Consider the following 22,607-nt stretch of genomic DNA (forward strand, 5'->3'; position numbering starts at 1 on the left):
ATGGGGAGTTTGGTGTGATGCAGGCACAGCGCAGGCACATCGGCAGGAAGGGATTGGTCCTACTGCTGCACCCACACCACACCAAAGCTCCCAATGCCCTGTGCTTCCCCATCTTGGTAAGCATCAGCAATGCACATCATTAGGGAAATGGGAGCAAAGCAGTTCTACCTGCACATCCTCCCCAGCCATTAGTGCCTCCCTTTTGCCAGCATACATCACCCACTGATGTTATGGGGACGTAGTGGCAACATAAAACCAGGTTTTGCTAACAGCATCCCCCACCCATTTGAGTGACCAAAAGCACTACTTACCACGATCCCACAATGCACTGCACTGGCGGTCCCTGGTTTTACAACGGCCACCATAGCACCGGCCCTGCACAGCAGAAAAGTCAGAGTTGTTAGAGGTTCACAAGATCCTCACTTGATCATATGCCTCCATGGACAAATAGAAGGCTCTAATGTATGGGGCCTGGGATTGCAGATTCAGCTCCTCAGGTCTCTGCAGTATTAAAGTTGCATTAACCGTTAGAGTAGCTATTCTACAGAGCAGAGGTCTGGATAATTTGGGGTCACTACGAATAAACTAGAATTTCCCCAAGCAATTTCCCTTTCTCCATATTTGGAGCCGATGAAACTTCCTTTAGCATAAATTAATGGGTAGGGAGACAAGAAGCTGCATTCCCAAGAAATCTTAACACACTGGGAGCCTGACCAGCATGAAAAGCTTGCTGCTTTCAGAGCAGGAGGGAGTAGACACAAATAAAGGTGTGTCCTACTAATCAGCTTCGTCTGATAATATAACTATCAGATGCAAGCTGCATCATGCTCAGGGGATTTGACTCATCACACTCTTGATTTCCTCCCTACTCTCAAGCCGTACAATATATGGCCACTCTACAAAGATACGTTTTCCCTCTCCATTCTATGGGACATTATTATTTCTAACAGGAGCTAGCAGTGAGCTCCTTCTGTGGGCTGTGTCAATCTCTACACTGAGATGACTTTTGTACTTTTCTGAATTGCCTATAAGTGAATATTTCATCGAAGCTGGCAATGATGCACTGCTAGGAGAAATTGTGCCTAGCAGAATTTCCACCCGCTATGCAACCCTTAAAAGGCACAGGCACACTTCTCTGGCAGTGGGTGCAACAGCTTTAACCATACATTCATTCCCTTGCTTTCCTTCCCTGGTGCTGGAACTGACCAGGATTTGTCCAGCCTGTGCATGGCAAAGGCACATGGATGCAACTGACTACGGGTGCAGCTATGCCCCTCACTGGCAGTAATGCCAGGGATATCACACCCAAGTGCGAAGCTGAGATACCAACCTTACCTGTTCATTGTCACAAAAATAGCCATCCTGCTTGTGCAAATTGGGTGGGCACTATGGGGCAAAGACAAAAAAATACAGAGAGAGGGGAAAGGCAAACATAAATATTCAATATAGAACAGGACATGATACTTCACAGCTCAAGAATCACTAAATTAACCAGTTCTCCACATAGCTAGGATCGGAGGATAGGGCATCCAGATTAGCTTGAGAGCTTCCTGCCAGATTTTGGCCCGTGTGCATCTCATTTTAGAAATTAAAGCCCTGGAGAATCAGATCTTGGAGGTGTGGGAGGCATCTCCTACTGTTCAAAAGGGAGGTGGTTTGACTGGAACCCTGAAGTGCATGTTCCTGATCCTCCTTATCAGATTTTGCCTGGTAACTTGCCCATCTCACCTGACTGGAGTCACCTGTGCAGGTTTCAGGGATGTCACACTCATTCACGGGATCTCGGCAGGTTACACCCCGCGGCTCATACTGCAGGGTGCGAGATGGGAAAGAAGCAAAAGAGTTGTTTAATACTGGCTGGTAAGGAAAGGGAACAGGCAGAAACATCTTCCCACTGTTCTTGCTCAGTGTGCTGGCCTTGGAGGTGAGGGGAAGCTAGGCTCCGCAGTCTACTCAAACACTCCTTTCCCAACCATTCTCAATGCAGAAAGAGAAATATTGTCCGCACTCTCCCTGGAGCAGCATGGCTTGCTGCATTCGTGATCTCACTTCTTTTGATAGAAAAGAATAATGAGAGCAGCAATGACAACTTCCTGCAGTTGCTTGTACATCCGTTTACCGAATGTTCATCCAGCTTTGTTTGCATAAAACAACACCGGCTACTTATTGATAATTCATTCTAAATTGATTGCAGGGAGGTTAGAGGGCATTGTTATCCCACACATTCCAGTGCATTTTCCTGACACTTTCCTTATTGCAAAAAAGTCTTTGGGGGAAGTGGGTTTGTCATGCAAGACCACAAAATCAACTATCATTGTGCAACCTGATTCCAGTGGCGGAGAGTGTCCAAACACCACCCGCGGCCAGGGGACGCCCCCGAGGGGGGCAGGGCACAGAGAGAGCTGGCTGCAGCTTGCCTTGCATTCTCACTCGTGCACCCGCAGCCTCTCCAACCCCACCACCCCATTCAGGCTTGACCCAGGGGATGGAGGACCCGTGGCTGTGCGCACTGTGTGCCCGCAACCTCTCTCTGCCCCTCAGGCCAAGCTTGACCTGGGAGATGGAAGAGGCGTGGCTGGGTGCCTTACGCACCTGCAGCCTCTCTCTGCTGCTGTGTAGCTGAATGTGCCCCATCCCAGGAGAGGGACAGCAGCTCTCTGCCACCGACTCTCTACTTCACTCCCGGAGCCAGAGGTACAATCGATATGATACAATAATCTTTATTGTCATTGTCCCATACAGAAAAACGAAATTGAAAAAATCTACATCAGACATTCAAAAACCATCAAGCCTGCTATCCCAACTATCCCAGCCTGGTTAGCCCCTAAAAACTCTGATACCCCATAACTAAATACAATATACTCCCATAGAGACGACCTTACACTGCGTTTAAAACCAAAATTGCATTTGGATAGAAACTGTTTCTCAGGCGGCTAGTCCTAGTCTTTATAACCCTGTACCTTCTTCCAGAAGGCAGAAGCTGAAAGAGATCATTTCCGGGGTGCGCACTATCCTGCATTATCTCTGCAGCTTTCTTATGGCACCTGGAAGCATAGATTTGATCCAAGGTGGGAAGAGTGCACCCAATTATTCTCTCCGCAGTCTTTACAACCTTGGACAGCATTGTTTTTTCCCTGACCCGGAAGTGGAGCTGCACAAAAGGAAGCTGCCTCCGCAGCTCCAGAGTCAGGCTCCGATGGGAGGCTGTTGTAGGGGCTCCTAGTCAAGCATCCTTCAGAAAATGCGCCCAGGGCAACCAGCCCCCCAGGCTACACCTCTGCCTGAATCTGCCAGGGAATGACTGAATTCTAGCCAAAAACAGTGACAGTCTGGAAGCACCCAAAGGGTCAAGTGGTTGCAGAAAGACTCACCTCATGCCTAGAACCCACAGTAATACTTAGAGCTGGACTTTTTCAACACAACACAACACAACATGTTGGGGTTCAGTCCCTGTGAATAGTCTAGAAGCTTCTATAAGACGGCTGAAGCTAAGCAGTTGTGGAGTAGACTAACGACCTGGAAGGGGAGTGTGTCACATACACATACATGATGTGTGTGTGTGTATGATATGCGTGTGATGTATGATGCCTTATCTGCCTGGATTTATTTTGTAGAAAACCACAATTGTGCAATAAAAATTCATGCCTCACATGGGCAGTGCCCACTGTGCTTTGGCCTAGTTTGCAGCACGCCCACAGGCACAGCTGATTTTTCATCTGCTGCAGAGTTCCTTAAAAAGGTGCCTCACTTAAAACTAACTAGTGCCAAACAAACTCTGAGTGGAGCTTATGCCCGTGGGAACACCTCCCCCCGCCCGCCTCACCACTGCTGCCAATCTCACCCACTTACCTTGCACCCTCGGCAGCACAAGCCATCACTGCACATAGCATCGTGCGTCAATGTGCATTTCTTGCAGCAGTTCCCCCCACCTTTGGAGCACTCCTTCAAGGAGGAAAAGGAGAGAGAGAGAGAGAGAGAGAAATGCCAGGTGTTAACTTTGCTGGGAATTTTGGATCAGAGCTGGAACAAACCCTGCCTAACAATGTGTGCCTTGAATTCTGAACTGGGCCCTTTGTGTTGAGACTGGAGACTGCCAGGTTCCTCCAAGGCTTTCACTGAGAGAATTTTGCTATGTGTCCCAGTCTCCACCTCAGTGCTTTAGTGATGCTGTAGGGACATGGGTGGCGCTGTGGGTTAAACCACAGAGCCTAGGACTTGCCGATCAGAAGGTCGGTGGTTCGAATCCCCACAACGGGGTAAGCTCCTGTTGCTTGGTCCCTGCTCCTGCCAACCTAGCAGTTTGAAAGCACATCAAAGTGCAAGTAGATAAATAGGTACTGCTTTGGCGGGAAGGTAAACGGCGTATCTGTGCGCTGTTCTGGTTCACCAGAAGCGGCTTAGTCATGCTGGCCACATAACCTGGAAGCTGTACGCCGGCTCCCTCGGCCAGTAAAGCGAGATGAGCGCCGCAACCCCAGAGTCGGCCACGACTGGACCTAATGGTCAGGGGTCCCTTTACCTTTACCTTCCAGGTACAATTTCTTGCCCTTAAAGGCACAGTAACCTCAGGGTCTGGGGCCCACAAGATAAACACTGCCATTATGTGTGTTCACCTTTGCCTCGTCTGTTTTCCTAACCTCTACCACTACTTTCTGCCCCCACTCACTATCTACCGTTCCCCCTCTATGGCAGGTAACCTTCCACAAGTCTGTGCTCTCCAGATATTTTGGACCAACTCCCATCAGCCCCAGTCAGCTGCCCATGCTGAGGCTTGTGTCTTTCACCAAGTTCCTGAAATACCCCAGCCTCTTGAAATAATATGAGGAGCTCATAAGCATGCAGAAGGCAGGACTAAGTAAGTGGCCCAAGTCCAGCAATGCCATCCCCCCCCCCCGTCACCCCACCTCCACCCACATGGCAGTTTCAGCCCCACTTGACACTCACCGCCAGAGACCCACAGTCACATTCTTCTCCTGCCTCTACAAATCCATTACCACATTCAGGGGGATCAAGGAGCTGTAACAACGGGGGGGGGGGGGGGCATAAAAGAGATTAAATCTTTAGCGGCCTCCAAGCCATCTTCTCATTTTGCATGTATACCTTGATATTCTACCCCCACCTCCTTTTTGCACTAGGCCCAAACTGACCCCCCCCCCCCATTTCACAGCCCCATTTTGAGGAATTGGAGGAGGCTTGCTGTTGGAGTAGAGATGGAAGCGGCATTTTTTTGTTAAGTTATCCTTCCATAAACTAAATTTCTCCACTGCTGCACCAAGCGGCAGCCTAGCAGACCACTGATTTCTTGCATTGACACTCTGCTGCTTGCAATGATGGAGCAATCTAGTTTACAAATTAAAAATTTAACACGGCCCAGGAAAGCCCTTCCAAAAGTATCATCAGCAGATGGCCAGGGTTCAATCTTCAAATATTTCAGGAACATAAGAAGTTATGTCTACGGTGATGCTGCCGGGTTTGAACATTATAAAAGAATTAACAGGTTTCTTTCTATTGATTTCTGAAGGGAGCAAGGAGAAGAAATAAAAAAGAACCAATTTATGCCCTTCTGACCATCAGATAAATATGTGCGTGCGTGTGTGTGTGTGTGTGTGTGTGAGAGAGAGAGAGAGAGAGAGAGAGAGAGAGAGCGCACAACTAGCCCCCAGCACATGGCTGTCTCTCCTTTCCACTTGTGCCACTTTAGTGCCCCCCCCCCAAATAATGTTACTGAAGAGATGCCCTAGCCCAGGGATGTCCAACAGGTCGATCACGATCTACTGGTCGATCCCTGCAAGGTTTTGGTCGATTGCAGTCGATTGCTGGCCTCCTTCCGGCCCTGCCCCCTCTCCCTGCCCCTCCCTCCTTTGTTGGAGAATGGAAGATGGAGTTTACAAACCGACCCTGTTTTCCCCCCAGCAATCCTTCGGTGAGTTGCTGTTTCTCTTTGAACCCAAAATAATGTAAAAACATTGCCGCGCGCCCCTCCCAAAGCTAAACAACTCATGCCTCCCAAACCCCCTAAAAATGGAGCTTTTCCCATCCCTAAAAAAAGCTGAGCAACCTTGACCTGAACCCCTAAAAAATGGGGGTAGATCACTGCCAGTTTTTAATTCTGTGAGTAGATCACAGTCTCTTGGAAGTTGGCCACCCCCGCCGTAGCCCAGTGTGTTTTGAGTTGGTTGTAGTGGTTTTGCACAAGACACAGTCAAAAGAGTGTGAGGCCCACAAGAGTAACTGCCAGTAGAAGCATAAATGAGTAAGACAGTGGAAGTGCGCACCCCATAAGCAGCTCTGGGCCACCACTTCACTAGAAATCTGTGGTGTTTGAGGTGCACTAGACCATATCTGACTCAAATGCTTCATTTCTACGCAAGTCCATCTCATCTCTGCTGCCTCCACACCAAACTTTGCCAATGTGCGTTTAATTCAATACAGAACTTGAGCTATGTATCCCTAAATAATTTTGGGGTCACCCCAAGTCATACACTCGCAACACCAACAGAATGTACCCCATGTCACATCCTAACATTGTGGATGGACAATGCTTGGAGGAAGCCGAGTGTCTGGACCTATTTCACTCTGATATCAAATCAGTTCTATGGACACTGCCTTGGTCACTCTGATTGATAACCAGGTCTATTCCCCTTGACTTCTCTGTGGCTTTTGATGGCCACAGCACCTTCTGGACCAAAGCAATGCCATGGAGGTGTGAGGCCACTGGGCTCACAGGGATACTGCTTTCTACTGATTCCAGAACCTGAGGAATTCCACAGTGCTGCCTCCTGTCCCCGGTGCTTTTTAACATATTCACAAACCCGCTGAGAAACATCATCAGGAGTTTTGGGACGAGGTGTCATCAATATGCGGGCGACACTCAGCTCTATCTTTCCATGCCATCTGAATCGGAAGAGGCCGTTCAGGTGTTGGACCGGTGCCTGGAGGCATTAATGGGATGGACTGAGGCCAAAGAAAATGAAGCTGAATCCAGACAAGATGGGAGGTTTTATGTGTTCCAAGTTATCGAGTCCGGGAAGTGGCAAGGCAGCCGGTTCTGAATGGAGTTGCAATCTCTCGGAAGATTCTTTGGCTGTAGGCTATAGGTGAGCAGATGAGTGCTTTGGGTTTACCTTCAGTGGCTTGTTAAAGAGACAGCTTCCCCCACCATCAGCCAGGAATTTATTGTACTCATCAATGCTGCAGCGTGAGAACTTCCGTGGCAGGTAGAATCTGTGGGTTAGAGAAGAGAGCCATGGGCACACATTAATGAGGATGCTGTTCCTGACTGCAAAGTGAAGCACGCCTCTGACAGTTTCGCCCTTTGGTGAGCCTCATCTCTTCCCCACACTCACCCAGTGTCCTCCATAATACAGCCCAGCCATGAGTCGGGACAGCGACAGTCACCTGCAGAGAAATGGGATGATAAGAAAAGAAGGAGATGCCTTGTTAAGGAACTGGAGGGGTATATTCTGTGACCCCCTCTTTTCTCTGCCTATAATTTGTGTCTCCAAAGTCCCTAGCTATTTGTTCAAATGGAACCTGCTAATCCAGGGGTCAGCAAGGTTTATCTTGCCTGGGCCGGATCGGTCCTGCAGAGACCGTTCTGTGGGCCAGATTGTGCGCGCAAGCAAGCGTGCCCATGATTTTTGGCATCTGTGTCTGTGCAGAAGCAATTTTCGGTGTCGGCATCTGCACAGACGTGATTTTCGACACCGCGGAAGCGAGTCCCCATGCTGCGCTGCACCGGTTTAGCGCAGCGCAGGAGCCGACAGCCCAGTTTGGGGGCAGCCCGTGGGCTGGTAAAACGACCTCCATGGGCTGCTTCCAGCCCATGGGCCTTAGGCTGGTGACCCCTCTTCTAATCAAAGAATCCTAGGACTATTATCCCCAGATGTCACTCATCCCATCCTCTGTCTTAGGACAATACATCCCATTAACAGCAAGTCTGTCTGTATAACCTGAACTAAGAATCTCCAACAAGGCTCGATGACCGATCCTTTGCTCCAGTAGCTAAACATTGGCCAAATTTATATTTAGCGGAGCTATTTCACACAGTGCAAACTGATTTGTTTGCGTAACACCTCAGACAAATGGCAGAATGGTGCAGTTTCATTTGATCTAGCAAGCTCAGCTCTTGAGCAGCTCACCAGAGCGGCTAAGGCAAAATCAGGAGATCAGACTTGCTTTAAGAGTATGTCTCCAGTTCAGAAATCAGAGCGTGTACATATTTGCAATCTCACCCTTCTCAGAGATGCATCAGAGGCTGTCATCGCTCCCTACTGTCATGATCTGAACCCTGATCAGCAGTCAAACTCTGATGCAGAAGAGCAAGATGAACCAGCTGCATCAGGACAGCCAGTGATGCAAGCTATTGAGGTGCTGAACCCACACCTGGGCCCTGATACTAAGCTGAAGCCTGTCAGTCATGAGGCCCATGAGTCACCGCCTTCAAAACTGGGACCCCCAGAAACTGCAATCCCCGGGTCAGATTCCTTGGGGCCTTGAATTCTTTGGTACCTGCCCAGCAGCACAGGGTGCTTTAAGCACCAGGGGAGAACAGATTCCATGGAGTGCTATGCTTCAGACCAGAGGGCTACCCCTTGAAGCTCTCCACTCTTCAAGAAGGGGATGGGGCATTAGATGATCAGTTGGAATAAAAAGCCTGTGGAGCTCTAGATCTGGTTAGTGTAAGCTGTCTGCTCAAGACTGTCTGAAGTCGTGTAACTTCTGAAATATGCTTAGAGATCTACTGTGCCCTGTGGACTCCTGCTTACGGTCAGGTCAGGCTATCTCTCCATTCAGTCTGACACCCAGCTACCTACCTGCAGAGGTACGGTGCTTGTTCCACATCATTCCAATGTTTTGCCCCAGGGTCTGTGCTAACGTTACAGCCATTGCTCCCACGTTGCCATACTTTGGGAAGGAAGAAGATGACATCATGTTAGGAAGCCAAGGCTCATCTTGTGGAGTGCTGCTTTGAGCAGGTTTATCTCTGCCCCTATTGTGGCCAGTTTAAAGATCAAGTGGCCCAGGTCACTGGCCTCCCTTGGGCATTCAACTCTGGGGAAATCAGCACCAGAGCTAGCCCAATAACAGCAGTTGTCAACCTGTGGGTCCCCAGATGTTGTTGGACTACAACTCCTATCATCCCTCACCACTGGTCATGCTGGCTAGGAATGATGGGAGTTGTAGTCCAACAGCATCTGGGGACCCACAGGTTGAGAAACACTGAGCTAGAGGCTGAGCAGCCCACTTCCACCAAGCCAAGGTGCACAATACCCAAGGCCAGCCAAGGTGCTTATTCTGGTACTCAAGGCAGAGAATCCCACAAACACCTCTCCTCCTTCCCTGGCAGCAAAAATAAATTAAATTAAATAAGTTAGCAATTTCCTGCCATTTTATTACACCCAGAATTGGCTGTTTCACTCTACCCAATGGTAGGACTGGGCATAATCAGCACCTGCTTGTGATCTTTCCTATGCTAATTATTTATGTAGTCTCATAACAGTCTATGGTGCTTTACAGACTAATTTAAGCAAACAAGACACACCCCTTTCTCAAGGATCCCCCAATCTAAATGTAGATGAGAGGACAAAAAAAAAGAAGAAATAAGAGATACCGTAAATGTGAACAAGTGCAAGCACAAAAATCTAGTCTTTATCTGAGTGGGGGAATGGGGCTGGGGAACCTCTGACCCTCTGGGTGCTGCTGGACTCCTAACTCCCACCAGCCCTGACCACAGGCCATGCTGACTGGGACTAGGTGCCCCAACAGCATCTAGAGAGCCCCGGCTTCCTCATCTCTGTGGCTAAGGCTTCCCAGAAACAGAAGCTTTGAAAGAGAGAGAGAGGTAGCATCATAGAGGTGCTCAAGGCGTTCCAGAGGTAGCAGGAGAGAATTAGAGGGTTTTTTAAGGAGATATCTTGGACAGCTGACAGTAGCAGAGCTGGAGGAGCATGCAGCTTTAGTTCCCCACTTTCAACAGCCCATAAATTCCAGGTCCAGTATCTGCCCCGCTCACCTCGTTGACACCTCCACCTCGAGTGACTGAGCAAATCCCTCCGACGTATGCCGTACCACTGCGGCTGCTTCTGAAAGTGTGTCCACTGGAGGAAGAAGAGAAGAGGAGGGTTCACTGTACAGGAGAGGGAAAAGGTAGCCTTGACCAGTACTTTTGTGCTTCCCTCTTATTCACTTACTGCGGCAGGGCTGGCTGCCCTGTGGTACTCCATATTTTGTTGGACTACAGCTCCCATAGTCTCTGACCATTGGCCACGCTAGCAGAGGCTGGGGGGAGCTAGAATCCAAGGAGATCTGGAGGGGCCACAGATTCCTCATCCCCATACTACAAGCTAGAACAGTTGCCTAGAGAAGAACAGTGAGGGGAGAGACTCCATCAGGCAAGGCCTCCTTCCACCTGCCTTGCCCCACCCTCTGCTTCTCAATGTGTATTGTATTGTTTTATGTACTGTGGCTTGCCGTTGTTTTATTGATTATAGTTTAGATATTATTGTAACTGTTGAGTGGATTTCTGTTTAACTTTTATATTATTATTTTATACTGTTCTAATGATTGTTGAATGTTACTTTTTTGATGGAGGTTGCCTCTTTTAAAGTTATGTTTTATTATCACATTTTTGTATTGCATTAGATTGTTATAAAATGTACATTTTTTGTTTCTTCAGCTTGTAAACCGCCTTGAGTATTGTAAGATAGAAAGGCGGTATACAAATTAAAAATGATGATGATGGTGATGATGATGATATGGATATGGCTGTAGTGGAAAAGAGGCAATCACATATGTCGGCTCATGGTCTCTGGATATAGGAAGAGCTGGGGAGAGCCATACTGGTCAAGGTATGAACACCTCCACCATCACCCTTGCTCTTCCCCTTGAATCAAAAGTTCCCACCCCAGAACACATTTAGCACCCAGAATCCAAAGTCTGCACCCATATGCCCATGCTTTTTATCAAGATGCACATTAAAAAGGAGATACCATTTGCACTGGCATACTTTAGATTGCAAAGACAGCAATGAAGGTTTGTCCCTGTTTTGTTTCGTTATGGTCTGTCAATATATTCTAATTTTAACTGATTTAAGAGCTGCTCTTTTGCCTATCATGCTAGGGGGAAAAGCTCCGCTCTAGTTTGATTTCATAGGCAACCTCTTGCAAAATGTATCCTAATTAAATTACAGAGCTTGTGAGCTCTAGCATCTCACTTCTTGCTAGGTATCATTTTGCTTCACCTGCCAAGAAAGCTCAAATAATGATATCTGGGAAATCTCTAGAAAGAAATATAACTCGCAGCATGACTTGCAGGTGGAAGTGGCTACAACACTGAAGAGTATCAGCGAAGTCCATTTGCCAGGCTACCAGAAGGTTTGCCACTTAAAGCTGCCACAGACCAGCCTGGCCTGAACTTGTGCCTGTATAAAAGCGTAATGGTCAGAAATCAGCACGTGAACTTTTTCATTACATGAAAATCAGCATCGTTGCTTGTGAATAGCCTTATTCATGTATTGAAAGAACACATGTGGGTATAAATTGTGGAGGAGACATGCAAAGCAGTACCATCCGCAACAATTCCACCTTCTTTGAAAAGTGCATTTGGGTGAATATTGGAGTTGGAGAGAATTCTAAGCACATTCATCCTAACACCCAAAGATTCCCCCTTTGGACTATTCTGTTAGCGGAGGATGGGATAGGGATATTCAAGGTTTCGTGCCCACGTGGGTTCTTTGAACACATGAATAACGTTCAGCCTACCATCAGCCTAGCATCAAAAGCAGAGCTATAATAGCTAGGACGGGACACAGGTGGCGCTGTGGGTTAAAGCCTCAGCGCCTAGGACTTGCCGATCGAAAGGTCGGCGGTTCGAATCCCTGCGGCGGGGTGCGCTCCCGCTGCTCGGTCCCAGCGCCTGCCAACCTAGCAGTTCGAAAGCACCTCCGGGTGCAAGTAGATAAATAGGGACCGCTTACCAGCGGGAAGGTAAACGGCGTTTCCGTGTGTGGCTCTGGCTCGCCAGATGCAGCTTTGTCACGCTGGCCACGTGACCCGGAAGTGTCTCCGGACAGCGCTGGCCCCTGGCCTCTTAAGTGAGATGGGCGCACAACCCCAGAGTCTGTCAAGACTGGCCCGTACGGGCAGGGGTACCCTTACCCTTACCTAATAGCTAGGACAAGTGAAAAGCTGGCAACCCTCTTTCAAGGTAGTCAGGTTCCCATTCAAAACTCACGAGAAGAGATGTACAGCATCACTGTTCTCAGAAAGAGCATCTTGGCGGTACTTCATGAATTCGCTCAGTGTCTCCAGGGAATCTTCATCTACCTGGATCTTGTCCCCTGATGCCCATGTCTCCATGGCAACCAACACAATCCTTGTGTTCAACTGCTCCTTATAGATCTGGGCACCAGAAATAGAAAATCAGAGGTCCTGCTTCAAGGGAAATGGGGCTCAGCCATCATATACCTGTTGCATCCTACCCAGGCATAAAGATGCTTATGGGCTATACAAACAACCCCAATGCCAAATCCAAGCTGAAGCAAAACACATTCCCTCCTTGATACTTCGTATCCTCGTTTTCTTTTGGGTCATCATGGCATGGGGAGTAGCTCCTGCGCTTGGCAGGACCCTATAGAATCCTTTCCCATGGGGCAGAGTATCTCCTGCCTTGATAATTCTCACCTTTTGGGGAGTGGGAAGTGACCGTTATGGGTCCTTTTTGGACAGAGTTGCAAGGTACCCTTGTACTCACCACATCAGCAAGGTTCACCACAGACTTCGCAAAGTTGCTGGTAAGGAGTACGGAGCGACGCAGCTGCTCAAACTGAAACAGAACATAGGAAAAAGGGTTTGAAGGGACATCACCCCATGCTAGAAGTCCCTGAACCTGGAGCAGCCATGGGTGGGTCAGGTGTGGGTGTGTGGCTTCTCCTTCTACTCAACGCTTGCTTTCTGGGGTTTGGGGTTGGGGTGGGGATATCAGTTTCCTTCAATGCATAAAAGAAGCCACAAGCAATGGCCTAGATTACTTCCACACTAGGGCCTTTGAGTGCTGCTGAATCATTGCTCTTCTGCAAGCAACCACTGAATTATTTGGCAATGATTGTCCTAGTGGCCAAATCCTGGTGTTTAATCAGAAATGAGTCCTGATCACCAGATGTGCTCTGAAGCACAAGGTGGCACCTTATAGCGACACAGACTTTTGGATCTTCTAGTTCAGTTCACTGACTTGCAGTGGCTATTTAGGGTTTCAGACAGGAGTCTCCCCTAGATCCATCTAGAGATACCAGGGATTGAACCTGGCCATTTTCATGCAAATGTTTATAGCTGAGCAGGTCCCACTTCCAGTACTTTAGCCAATACATTGCAGCCTCTGCTCTTCCTGTTCAGCACAGTCACAGTGTTACCGATGCCTTTAATCTTAATGCCCTTAATCAGTCAGTTCCTGATCTGGGTGGGGTAGGATGCATTAAATAACTGTTTTCCTCCTCCACCACTAACACTTCATTTAAATGAGAGACAATCAGTAGTTTACCACTCCCCAAGAAGGAACAGGAAATGACTGATCAAGCGGCTATTCATCTGTGATGTTACTGCTGCACTAAACTGGATGCCATAGCAGACACAGAAGCTGTCATAAGGAAGCTGCTAATTAAAGGCACATTAGGATTGGGAGATTTGTCAATTCATACTAGACAGGTTGGCAGTGTCATTGCATTTAATATACAAATCAGGCCTGAAAGAGGTGGGAGGACAATATTGAAAACACTGGAATGCAATGGACTGGCGATGACGTAATCTGGATTCCCTGGAAAAACAGAGTGAACAAAAAGCAGAAATGGCTGGTGCGGAGGGGCGAAGGCAGCTGTCCAGGCTGACAAAAAGCTCACTTGCTAGTATGTCCGTCTGAAACACCAGTGGCAAACCCAGCTTCGCACCGCAGGTGAAAAACCAGCTGCAACCTTTGGTTGAATTAAGGTCTTGTGTGAAACTCTGATTTGCTCTAGCTATCGACTCATTTTCATTAGCTTGCAAAGTCACTGAGTTATATGGTGCTCAACACTGATCCTGCAGGAATGAATTGTAAGTGCCTTTCTAGAGGAGAAAGACCTCAACAAAGGACAAACTGACCACGCCTTTTAAAAAAGAGATGGGTAATCAGGTTACAGAGTGGGACCTGCTTAAGCACTGTTTCTCCACTTGCTCAAAGAAGCAGTGTTGGCAGGTGTACCTATGGTGAGATGGCTTATTTTTCTTTCTGTGTTCTAGGGCTGCCTTCCCTATGACCCATTCTAAGAGGTCTGCAATCACAACACAGTACACCCATCTCAACTTCTGTTACCAGGCCTGGACCCACCTCTTGGTCGCACTCACCAGCTGGTGGTCATTAACTACGATGAGTTCAATGAATTTGGTCTCGCTGTGGACAGTCCGGTGACTTCGGTGAACCTGGGTAATAATAATAACAATAATTTTTATTTATACTCCACCCTCCCCGGCCAAGACCGGGCTCAGGGTGGCTAACATCACATATAAAAACAATTGATTAAAATACAACTTAAAAACAGGATTAAAATACAACTTAAAAACAGGATTAAAATACAACTTAAAATGCAGCCTCATTTCAGTGGAAGCCCATATCAAAAACTGTTTTGGGGGGACAAAACGTCAAATCTTCACCAAGGCCTGACTGATCCTATGTGGGCTAGAAAAATGCAAGGAAAGTCCCCAAATAGGGATTCCATCACAGAAGGAAAAGGAAAGAGGAGGAGGGGATCAGGCTGATTCCAAGCCAAAGGCCAGACGGAACAACTCTGTCTTACAGGACCTGCGGGAGGGTGGAGAGAAGAATGCAAGGTCAAATAGGTACCATATTTTTTGCTCTATAGGGCGCACTGGCCCATAGGGCACACCTAGTTTTTTGGGGGGGAAATAAAAAAAAAAATATTTCCCTCCCCAGAGATCTGAATGCATTGTGCAAATGAAACACTCTCCAGAGTATATTTTGGAATGCCATCATAATATTTTGCTAGATCACTCAAAGTAGGTCCCAGCTGCATCTTAGCTTTTGCACAATACTTTCCACTGCTCGCTTTTCAATGGCAGCTATGCCAAAGTGACACTCACTCTTTTTTGACAGTGGTTAATGGCCACCCTAAAGGAACAGTTTCCAAGGTAGGAGAAACAGCATTTTCCCAGATCCGTAATAACGCTGGGGAAAGTATGATAGTGTTGCAAGACAAGGCTATCTTTGGTAGTGGTGGTGGTAGAAAGGGCTGTGTGTGACTGAGGACAGACCACCACAGAGATTCCAATTTTTTTGCCAGAAATTGTGTGGAAAGAACACAGGAAGCTATCTCCCTGAATCAGATAACCGGTTGGTCTATCTGACATTGCCTACACTGAGTGGCAGCAGATTTCCAGAATTTCAGACAGGGCTTTCCCCCAGCCTTCCTTGGAAATGCCAGGAACTGAACCCAGGACCTTCTGCGTGGAAAGCATGAGACCTCCCATTGGCCCGCAGCTCTAAGGTGCATGGATTCCCTTGATCCCAAACCTCCTGCGCTTCCGCGGAGTCGGCTGGCCCGAGAAGTAAACCTACCTGCCGCCGGCGTCGCAATTTAGGGAGCCCAGATGGAATGTAGTAGTTCAGTTCAGCAAATAAACACCCTGGGTAGGGGACAAGAGCGGGTACACATCAGATTTTGAGGGGGAGGAAAGGGGCATGACTGGAGAGAGAGAAAGGAAACAGCTGCTTAATTCCTAAGAAGCAGGCTGCTAGGCCTCAAGCCTGCCTGAAAGTCCCCCCCCCCCCCCGGCCAAAAAAAAAATCAAAAGCGTAATATTAGACCCAGGACCCTAGGACTCATTCATGAGTTATCTGTGTGCAGGGAAGGGGTGAGGAAACTTTCCCAGCCCAAATATCACATTACCTTGTGGGGTGCCATTGAGGCTCCCAGCCTGTGGGTGGGTGGGTTGGTGGGTGTGTACCCAAATGCACATGGGGAAGGTGCCAACCTGGGTCTTTGACCCGGGTTTAATAAAGCCTCGTTTCACCCCTGGGTAATCTTCCAAGAGCCACATACTAATGGTCAATGGTATCCACACCTCCTCCTGAGCAAGCAAGTGGCATTATCACAGTTCAATGATACATTCCAGCCAGGCAAAAGCGCAATGAGTTTGTGGCCTGTGGGGGTAGCTCAAAGGCAGGGGCAAAACTAGGCTTTATTCCCCTCAGCAAAAAGACCCAGTTTGGTACCCACCCCCCACATACACATTTGCGTACACACACACACAGGCTGGGAGCCTCAGTGGTGCCCCTCTGGAGGCTTCACAATGTAGGGGAACAGTTAGGATCACCCCAAAAACACTAAAACTGTTCATGAATTCCCCCCCCCCCCCAGCCAGGCCTCGCCTCAAGCATTAAAACTGCATTTCCTCTAAGACAAAAGGCATTAGCTAAGCATCAGAAACATTTCGCTCTGCTGTAACAAAGGTAGCTGAATAGAACAATGCTTTCTTCATTTCTCAGGCTAGTTGGCCTTGTTGACCAGATTGCAACTTTTCCTTCCGGTACTGTGCCACTAGAGCAAGAGAAAAGCAACACATCTTTGGACAGGCTGAACCACTCTCATTCCCCTTTCCTGGGAAGGGTGCCAAGAGTCCCAATAGTCCCAAGACAGCTTTCTGTTCATGCTCAGAGGAACTCATGGGCAGGACTCCTGAGGGAGGAGAAAGGGGGAGGGAACTCTGTGCACATGACTTTTTGTGACTTATCACACTTGCTCCTTCTACCAGTTCATGGATGGTAGAAATAAAAGCCTTTTCTCCGAAACTATTCCTTGAGTGTCTGTTGACTCCCACTTCCCTCTCCCGGGCGCAATATTTTTCCCACCCGAGGGCAAAGCCTCATAAGGCTACAACCCGATGCAAAAATCCTGGCTAGCCCCCCACCCCACCCCAAGCCTTGGAAGTTCTCTACCCCTAGCATCAGACGTAAGTGTGCTTTTAACCCCGTCTTCAAAATTACATCTTTCAACCAGCATGTACTCCATGCTGCTATTTATAAAGAAAGCCTGGAGTGCTCAATGGTTGTGCTTCCATGCAGTGAGGATAGTCAGAGGTGCAGCAGTCCCAGCAGTGCAGAGCCCCTACAACATAGGCAGGAGTGCACATGTTAGCCTCTGTTTACAGATGACTCCATGCAACAGGTAGTTCTTGAAAAGTGACAACACAGTGTCACGGGTTAGGCTAAACCTATGACCCCACTCCATACTTTTCACACACCTTACACACAAATAGCAAGTGAATCAACCCTTTGACACCACTTTAACTGGCATGGCTTCCCCGGAAGAATTCTGGAGCATGCCTTTGAAGGAAGAAACCATCTGATCAGTTGCCACCCAGAAGCCATGCTATCATGCATTCCAGCCTGACATGGGCTCCCGTGGCATAGTGGGAGTAAATACAAAGGAAGCTTTGTAGTTGAGCTAAGAAGAAGGAAAGGCGACTAGTTAAGAGTCAGCAAAAAGCTTTGTTTTAGAAATCAGATTTTGGAATATTTGCAATGTGGCTGAGATTTCCAGAGAGGGGTCTGCCAGGAGGGCCTAAGCTTGAATCACTCTTTATTGACGACTCTGACCGTTAGATTTGCAAGAACAAGGAGTGGCAGATGGGCAGGCAAAATAATATAGACAGGGCATCCTAAGAGTACAAATACCGTTGGACATACCGTATGGGATTATTACAAGTACAGAACCATTCTTCTGATACCTGCCTTTAAAGAATCCTGGCATAAGCTGCTCAAGGAAAGAGCAGTCTGAGAAAGAAGCCTCTGGAAGCTGACACCTCAGGCATCTGTTGAAGTGGACTCTTGCCTCCCCAAGCTTATGCCATAATGAATTGGTTGGTTTTTAAGGCACAAGAAGACTCCCTGGTGTGTCTGTTGCAAGCGACTAAACACAGCTTTCCCTCTGGAAATTGTTTTAAGTGGAGCTGTCTCTTTACCAACTGTTCAAGAGCATGCTGCAAGTTCGGAGCCTGAAGCAGTTTTTAGGTTCCAGATTGCGCTCTCAAGCACGCTGCAGATTGGCTGTCCTACTACTCGGAGGGTAAGAGCATCTATAGGCTATTGAACCACCATCTGGATTGCTACAGCTGCTCACTGCCAGGCCATGTTTCCCCCCCCCCCCCCAAGAATTGAAATTATGAGAGGTGAGGGCTGGCGAGACAGACCTTCTGCCCTTGGCAGACTGACTGGCACTATAGTAGGGACGGGAGGAGGGGGTGTAGAGCTTCATAATTCTAACCATTTCTTTACATGTAACTTAAGCTTCCAATAAACTTAGCTTAATTTTCTATTCTAATTTTTACAACTCCATTAATGAACTTTTCACATGCAGTGCATTAAGTTGCAGTAGCTTTTGGTGCATGCAGTACATCCAGTCCTTCAACTGGCAGACTTATAAATTAACTCACAGGATCAGGCCTATTTCAGAACACTGAATTCTGTTCAGTGACAAAAAAGAGAACTGAACTCGTTGCGCTTGGAAGCCAGAGATCGCACCAACACTCTGTTTTTGGCTTTTCACCTATAAAATGACAACACTGCATCCTGTTGATCTCTGGAGGGGATAGGGAATTCCCTGGAATACCCTTACAGAAGCGACACCGGTGGTGCTGTGGTCTAAACCACTGAGCCTCTTGGGCTTGCCGACCAGAAGGTCGGTGGTTCGAATCCCTGTGATGGGGTGAGCTCCCGTTGGTCTGTCCCAGCTCCTGCCAACCTAGCAGTTCAAAAGCACGCCCCCCCCCAAAGTGCAAGTAGATAAATAGGTACCACTGTGGCTGGAAGGTAAATGGCATTTCCATGCGCTGCTATAATTTCGGTGTTCTGTTGTGCCAGAAGTGGCTTAGTCCTGCTGGCCACATGACCCGGAAAAACTGCCTGCCGACAAATGTCGGCTCCCTCGGCCTGCAAAGTGAGATGAGTGCCACAACCCCAGAGTCATCTGCGACTAGACTTAACTGTCAGGGGTCCTTTACCCTTACAGAGCTATCCAAATGATAGGAATTCTGCCTTTCTGTGGGCAAAATCTGACGGCGCAAAACCAGCTGCATCCAAACTCTGCCAGCAGAAAGCACCTGAACCCAGTGGAGGCTACAACACAAGCCTATGGTGCCCATAGTGTTGCTGCCAACAACCACTCCTAACACTCTGCCCACCAGGCAATCCGCCGACACATGTGCACAGCAAGCGCAGCCAAGCATGACTCTGTAAACAAAAGCATGTGCTCACACCAGCATCCCAAGCACATGGCAACTGCAATTGCCACCCACACGATCCTGTACACACACCACAGCCATGCCAACAAACCCCAGCGATGCATGTGCACAGGGCAATGCCTCGTCCATTGCCTTCAATCTGCAGATCCCAGGACAAAAGTGGTGGCTGACTGTGGCTGATAATTGACACAGAGGGACGTGACTCCCCATTTTCCAGTAAGCAGAGATGATCCCATCATATGGCTTGGACCCCTCCCGCACAGCATGACTGGGCTACCATGCAAGGCGGCAAGACCCAGGTGGGCGGGGGTGGGTGCCAAGGCCAGCGTCTTTGATGGTGCTGGACATTTCCTGCAGCACCATTTGCAGTCTGGCATTATAGGTTTGGCACCTGATAGGTTTGCCAGGTGTCTATGGTACCAGAATACCCGTGAGGGCGTATGTATCTTCACCCTCTCAGGCCCAGCAGTTTCCAAGTATGGTGAGGTGCTGATAAGTATTTGCTAGTAATGCGTGGATCCCCAGCCCCCTGAAGAGAACTATAGTTCCCAAAGGCAATAGTAGTTTAAATCTGTAGTCTAGACATGCCCCAAAATCATTACAGGGTGTGTTATAGATCCTGCAATTACCGTATTTTTCGCTCTATAACACGCACCCGACCATAACATGCACGTAGTTTTTAGAGGAGGAAAATCCGTAGGCATGCCACCCATAGGCATTTCCTCCATAACACGCACAGACATTTCCCCTTACTTTCTAGGAGGAAAAAAGTGAGTGTTATGGTGCAAAAAATACGGTATATCTTAAGAATTACCAAAAGTACATTCCAAACCAGGAAAAAGGATAGTAATAGAAAGGGCCATTGTTTATTCCAGCAGTAAAAGTACGGTACTTCTCTTCTGTACTATCTGCACTGCTTACTCACTGTGGAGCAAATGATTCCTGTTCACCTTTTTTGTCTGCACTTATTAAGATGAAGTACTTTATGGCTGAAGAGACTGCAGGAGTGAATTCCTGCTTCTTAGTAAATAGGTGCAAAATGTCCATCCAAAATGTGGCTTGAAAGCAAGGAAACTATTGTACCAGTGTGTTAAAATCACACATACCTGGTCCAGTTACAAAATCAGGAGGCTTGTATGTCAAGAATATATTGAAATATTGAAACCAATATTTCTATATGTGCTGCTGCTACTACACAGCTTTACTTATTAATGGGAAATAATAATCACGGATGTTCTTAAAATGGACAATGACAAATTTCTCCTCCCTCCACCCCGCACATGGATAGAGTCTGAAATAGCATCTCTGCTCAGAAGTAAGAGGGTACTCTGTACATGCTCAGAGGTGCCTTTCTTCTTGCAGCAATAGAAAACAGATCCAGCCAATTAGCAACATCAGTTTTATAATTTATTAAGACTATTATAACTACCTGAATATTATTATTATTATTATTATTATTATTATTTGGAAATGAACAAATTAGGACCCCAACCTAAAATAAACGCTGGTAACAATAGTATAAAAGAAATAGATGTGAATTAAAACATTCAGAATAATCCAGAAATTAGGATTTCCACAGATTTGAAATCTGAGAAATGTTTTCTTCTTATAATAATAATAATCTAAACATAGGAATACCTAAAAGAAAAAGCATGCCAGATTTCAAAATATGAAACACTGAGTGCATGTCCCATATTGTAAACATTTTATACAGTCATACCTTGGTTCTCGAACAGAATATGTTCCGGGTTTTCGTTCAACTCCCGGAGCCATTCGAAAACCAAGGCTCGACTTCTGGTTGGCTGCAGAAGCATCCAGCAGCCAGTTGGAAGACGCGGAAGCTGCACTGGACGTTCGGCTTCCAAAAATCGTTCAAAAACCAGAATACTGACTTCCAGGTTTCGATCGTTCGGGAGCCGATTTGTTTGAGAGCCAGGGTGTTTGAGATCCAAGGTACAACTGTAATGTTAATGTACTTCCTCTTGGGAATTCGTGGGAGACTGGAAGATTATTCACATGCAAAGCTTGGAAATTTGCTCCAACTCCTAAAGAACAAAAGTACACAAAGTCCTTTCGGAGGATAGTCAAGTTTACCTGGTTCCGTGCAACCCTGAGCAGTGCGAGGTACAGGTGTCTTGTAGATCAGATGAGGGAGTGGACCCTGCAGTAGGCAACAACAAAAGATAACATTTGCTAATACCCAGGCATCTATCCTTTTAACAGGGGGTTACAGAAATGGTGTCAAGAATTCTCACTCTTTGACTAGCCAAGAGAGCTGGCCTCAAGTTGTACAGCACTACCCCAATTCCTGGACTGATTGTATACGTGAATATTGTTCAAACTTCTGCATGAAAACTGTATGTGTTATGTACTGATGTTCTCTCCCTGGGCCAGCAGGGGCATACTGTAGATAGTTATGCAAATAAGGGATCGAAAATGGCGTTCAGTGATTGGATAGTTTTAGAAAATTGTTACAGTTACGTTGTACTGGAGCTCTATATAAGCAGGCTGACTGAACCCTTCAGTTCAGTTCTGTCCTGGCCTGTGAATAAACAATAGCTGTTTGAAGAATCGCTGTGTCGTCTGATATGTTCACCCACAACTTAACAGTATGAGGTATTTCTGGGCTCAAGCTTTCCTTAGGTTGCACCTTCTGTCAAGAAAGCCCGGTTCCATTGACCCTCCCCAAATCTTACAGTGGTGAAAATTTGAACCCTTTAGTTAATTTTTTGCTTCCTTATTTCTTTGAACTGGGCTCATTGCCAGGGTCTGGAACTGATTATACCAGGGTGTACAGCTTTGTAGTTTGAGAATCGGTGAGAAGGAGAAAGGCCTTCTGAGCCTGAGCTGTTCCTCCTGACCGAATAACTGCAGAAGCCCTGTGCAGATGACCCAAATCTTGCTGAGTCAATCTTCACAGGGATTTTGTAGTTATTCAGTAGTGAAGAATAACCTGTTTATGCTCAGATGCCCTTTATTATTGATTCACACTCCCAAATGCCCTGGGGCTGAAAATCAATTTCCAGACCCTGGCAGAGAGTCCTAGTTCAAGTTTGTATTACATTACCATTACTGTGCTTTTTTTATTCCAAGATTTTGCTAACAAACCACCTGTATTCTATCGGCTTCTCTGCCCCTACCTCTGCTCCACCCAGCTTCCCTGCCCACCCAAACAATCCCTCAAAAAGGGCACACTGAGGTAGAAGAGCATATTGTGCCACTGATGTACCACATGCTGTAGTGGCTGAGGGGTGAGTGTGTGGAGGCTGAGGACTCTCCAAGGAGGGGATGAAAAGACGCAATTGGAATCTCCATCCATTT

The 22,607-nt window shown here is 47.4% G+C and overlaps 1 protein-coding gene across 6 annotated transcripts in view; it reads right to left on the bottom strand.

Moving 5' to 3' along the window:
• The window catches only part of ADAM11 (ADAM metallopeptidase domain 11), a gene marked incomplete at its 3' end in the record, with an annotated part of 75,345 nt that overhangs the window by 19,839 nt on the left and 32,899 nt on the right, over positions 1–22,607 (bottom strand). For all 6 annotated transcript variants that reach the window (XR_013832414.1, XM_079949476.1, XM_079949475.1 and 3 more), the window contains 14 exons: positions 21,381–21,447; positions 15,604–15,671; positions 14,376–14,450; positions 12,754–12,825; positions 12,235–12,401; positions 10,016–10,100; positions 8,817–8,907; positions 7,347–7,398; positions 7,125–7,224; positions 4,945–5,016; positions 3,850–3,942; positions 1,729–1,809; positions 1,336–1,386; positions 312–375 (listed from right to left, as the gene is read on the bottom strand). Coding sequence is in view for 5 of the 6 variants with exons in the window: in XM_079949476.1 (XP_079805602.1) it covers positions 312–375; positions 1,336–1,386; positions 1,729–1,809; positions 3,850–3,942; positions 4,945–5,016; positions 7,125–7,224; positions 7,347–7,398; positions 8,817–8,907; positions 10,016–10,100; positions 12,235–12,401; positions 12,754–12,825; positions 14,376–14,450; positions 15,604–15,671; positions 21,381–21,447 (1,138 nt within the window). The remainder of the gene's footprint in view (positions 1–311; positions 376–1,335; positions 1,387–1,728; positions 1,810–3,849; positions 3,943–4,944; positions 5,017–7,124; positions 7,225–7,346; positions 7,399–8,816; positions 8,908–10,015; positions 10,101–12,234; positions 12,402–12,753; positions 12,826–14,375; positions 14,451–15,603; positions 15,672–21,380; positions 21,448–22,607) is intronic.

The sequence above is a fragment of the Podarcis cretensis genome (assembly GCF_951804945.1).
Source record: "Podarcis cretensis genome assembly, chromosome: 13".
Taxonomy (NCBI): Eukaryota; Metazoa; Chordata; class Lepidosauria; order Squamata; family Lacertidae; genus Podarcis; species Podarcis cretensis.